This window comes from Ylistrum balloti, unplaced genomic scaffold (assembly GCF_031769215.1).
Source record: "Ylistrum balloti isolate Yb309-2 unplaced genomic scaffold, AGI_CSIRO_Ybal_v1 Utg369604, whole genome shotgun sequence".
Taxonomy (NCBI): domain Eukaryota; kingdom Metazoa; phylum Mollusca; class Bivalvia; order Pectinida; family Pectinidae; genus Ylistrum; species Ylistrum balloti.
In genome coordinates this window covers 150,234-154,264 of record NW_026781883.1, presented here as the reverse complement: position 1 = coordinate 154,264, position 4,031 = coordinate 150,234, and the positions used below count along the sequence as shown (strand labels likewise).

The 4,031-nt window shown below is 39.0% G+C and overlaps 1 protein-coding gene across 1 annotated transcript; it reads right to left on the bottom strand.

Moving 5' to 3' along the window:
• Positions 1-693: 693 nt before the first annotated feature.
• On the bottom strand, positions 694-2,217 carry LOC132546371 (alpha-2B adrenergic receptor-like). The gene has a single exon (XM_060210088.1). The coding sequence runs from the start codon at positions 2,176-2,178 to the stop codon at positions 694-696; it is 1,485 nt and encodes a 494-aa protein (XP_060066071.1). The 5' UTR covers positions 2,179-2,217.
• Between the last annotated feature and the right edge of the window lie 1,814 nt (positions 2,218-4,031).

Below are 4,031 nucleotides of genomic sequence, written 5' to 3'. Positions count from 1 at the left end.
TGTAGTTACTCATTTTTACGTAGATTCTAAGGAATATACACACAACTTCTTCGGCTGTTGCGAAAGAATCCCACAAGTCTTTTTCATGGGAAACAGTTTTACGAGTTGCAAATGTTTTTTAATAAAATAGCTTCCGCTTCTGATCAACACAACAGCGAATTTCCGTTTAGTACATGGAGCTACTTGAAAGATCGACACCGAAAGAAAAATATGTCATTTAGCTAATGTATTAATTCAACCTTACATTTTATCAACTCTGTTCAGGATATTTTTTGTTGTTGTTTTTCTTTAGAATGATCTGGTTTGATTCCAAGGGAAGAAATTAGTATAGTAAACTTAATTACAATGAACTTTCTGAAATGATACTACGAAATTACCGATACAATACATGTTTCTATAACCATTTTGACAAAGATTTGTTCTTCAGAGTTTTAAAGTCAGTAAACGGTTCTATAATTCTATATCTGAAAAAAATCTATTTTAAAAAAAGTATTTCCTGTACCGCACTTTCGGTCGAAAAGGATGAAATAATTAATCTTATCCAGATTCCAGATAAATAAAGCTGCATTAGTGATACTATATCTGATTGTTTTTGTAAGCTTCAGCATTCAACCACATTTATTTATAAACACAATCTGTAATACGCGTGGTTGCTGTAGCATTGGCGGAATAATGCAGCGGAAATGACGTCAATTACGTCGACCGTGACATTCCACTGAGCTCTGCATGGGTTATGTCTCCTTCCTTTTGTTTAGACTTACAACAACAGCAAAATACTTTTGCACATTGTCCAAAGACCATTTTCTTAAACTCAGTGTTCAGAAAGCCGTAAATGATTGGGTTTAAAGCACAGTTGAATAAAAATGATCTGTGAAAAAGTTCACTGGCAACAAGTTGTGCTGGTGTAAAATCGTTCGGATCGTAAGTTATAAATAATGTCGACCAAATCACAAGACACAAGTAAGGCAAAAAGCTCAAAACGAACGCAATGCTAATAGACAATGCAATTATCGTGTATCGCTTTGTGTTGATATTTTGTGACCGCATTTTTTCTTTCTGGTGATCAATGTTTCCTTTTGCGCTTGCGTCACGGGTTTCTATCTCCGTCATGGAGCTAGTAGTGGACGCGAACGACAGTCTGGATGTAGCTGACCCTTCCCGCAAGGGGCTTCCAAATTTGCTGTGTCCTAGTGCCCTTTCCTTGCTGTTTGCCATGGTTGCAGAACTAACTCTGCGATTGTTCTCCGGAATCTTTTCCGTTCCTGATTTTTCCGTGAAACTTTTAGTTTGCCGCACAGAACTAGACATTCCATTCACTATATCCTTCTCGTGGTCAGGATCCATCGACTGTGGTATAATTTTGTGTGGCCCCATTTTTATCGATCGGGCACTGACTGCAATCGAGTTGGCAGATGTGGGTCGACTATTTGAGAATTCGTCTTCGCCAATAGGCGACAGCGCACCGTCGCGAAGGTCATTTCCAAAGCCAGCCAAATCATCCATTTTGCTTCTACCCTCTGAATGGGTCAAATCACTCGCAACCGTCATCGAACTCGTAGGACGCGCAGAAGTTAAGTTTCTCTCGATCCCTGTCGCATAAAACCGGAAGCTGCGCAACTTGTACAGTTGCCTCCCAACAAGTGTATACAAAGCCGTGAGCACAACAAAAACAATGATGAAACATAGAAAGAGAAACGAGTTATATATTGTCACAAATAATTTGTACTCCTCGTCGGGGTTTAAAGTGCAATCCCGGGCAACCACTGATGTGTCCTCTGTTAAATTTTTCTCTATAACCGTATTGAGAAAAATGGCGGGCCAAGAACAAAACAGTGCAAAAACGATTACACCGAAAATAATCCATCTTGCCATTCTTTCTGTTATTTGCGAATCGAAAGGTTTACATATTTTCCGAAATCTGTCAACAGCTATGGCAATAAGGGTCGTACCGGAACCAATGCAGGAAAAATAATTCACAAAACGGAGTGCGCGGCAGGTTGCGGCACTATCAAATGTGTAAAAGTTGATTAAGTCTGAAATCTCCATAGGCATAGATATAATGCATGATACTAGATCGAAGATAGCCAAAGTGACAATGAACATATAGGACGCTGTAGTTTTCATTCGACATCCATAGAAATAAATAACTAGAGGGTTTCCGAATAGGCCTATCACCATCAGGACTCCAATAATGATGATAACCGGAAGTAATATGGAAACATAACTGTCATTTATTTCCTGTAGTCGTACTTCCTGTTCCGGTGTATTCATCTTGGTGTTGTTCTCCGTCTAACCAGTCGAGATTTCATACGGATTTACCATGGCGAACCACCTGTAAAAGAAAAGGTTAACACTTAGTAGATATTTATGAAGTATTCTGCAACACTGTCTGTCTGATCGTCTTATGTCTGGTGTAGGAGCCAGATGAGACTTGAACTGATCAAAAGATAATTTTGAAATTTTAATGAGAAGTATCAGTCAGTGGTAAATGAAAAAAGTCAATGCCGAAACCGAGCCTGAGTTCCTTCATTACAGGTATCTGTGTATCGAAGGGACGCAACTCTTCATGGCTTGAGTCTATCCTGTACAAAGTCGATCGTGTTAATTTATATTTTGTGATTTTGTATTAGGCCAATACTAGCTAGTTCATGTCACTCGTCAATCTGATTTGCTGTGTTGAAGAAAATTGTGTTCAGTGAAACCTCAGTATTAAGGTGCCCTTTTGGAAGCTTGTCTGTACTCGTCATACTCGTTAATCCGACTGACCCGATATTAAGGCCACATCTGTCCAATTTCATATGTAGTATTAATAGTAAGGTTTCACTGAATACAATTTTCTACAAACTCCACAAGCAATAAACTGCAAGCGAGACAGGGAGGGACATACACACTAATTCAATGACTATGAAGATATTTGTCTACATTGTCAAACACGATGGTCAGCTCAACTCGTCATTAAGACAACTTTTGTCCAAATTTTCATTGAATTAATAACAGTTAACAGACTATGATTGGATATGATATGACTATCTGATACCTAAATATAGCTAACTGATCTCTGATAGCTGGCAGAATGCGGAAAGGCCGACCAGCCTTTTTGGTCTGATTAGTAAGGTGAAATTAATTGTGAAAACGGTCTTTGGGACATTTCAAAACTGGTCTTATTTACGAGGTGGTCTTAATAGTGGAGTGGTCTTATTAATGAAGTGGTCATGATAGTGAGGTGGTCGTAGTAGTGAGGTGGTCGAGCTGGTCTTAGTAGTAGGATGGACTTAATAGTGAGGTGGTCTTAATAGTTTGGTGGTCGTTATAGCGAGGTTGTCCTAATAATGTCGTGATCTTTAAGCTGAAGCACAAAGTGATATACACAGGGTTTATAGGGGAATTGAAAAAAGTGGTCATCATTTTAAAGTAGTCTTTAAGCTGGGTCTCACTATATCCATATCACTAGGACTTTTCTTCCAGGTGTGCCACAAAAGCTGTGATCATGTTTTTATCATGGATTTATATCCTTCATTTCCGGTGTGTATATGCAGAAAAATATTATAAAAAAAAGTTCCATAAAGGGCGATACCGCGCGGAAGGTTAAACAGATGTTACGGGTCGTATCCCATCATAACAACACGGCAGGGTAAAATATCATCAAGTGGATTCAGCTACATACAGGTGTATTGTTAGCTTTATTTACTTACTTACTTACTTATTTAGTAGGGATTGCGGTATAGAGAGTTTTGGTTACTGATACTAAGAACCACCCCTCCCCCCGATCCCCGAACCCTTCCCCCCTCCCCCTACCAAAACCTCCTCGCACTTCAAGATCAGCCGTCAGTGGCACTTACACGTCAACAAACTGTATTTTCTTTACGCTTCTAAATATTAAACCATATAATGAACGGCCTTTAAAAAACGAAACGTGTTGAGATTTAAAATTATTATCCGGAAAGAAAAGGCGAACCAGTACTAAAATGGAGGATTGGTGAGCAATGGTTATGATACCGCTGGGTATTGTATAATGACTGGGTGTGAGATAA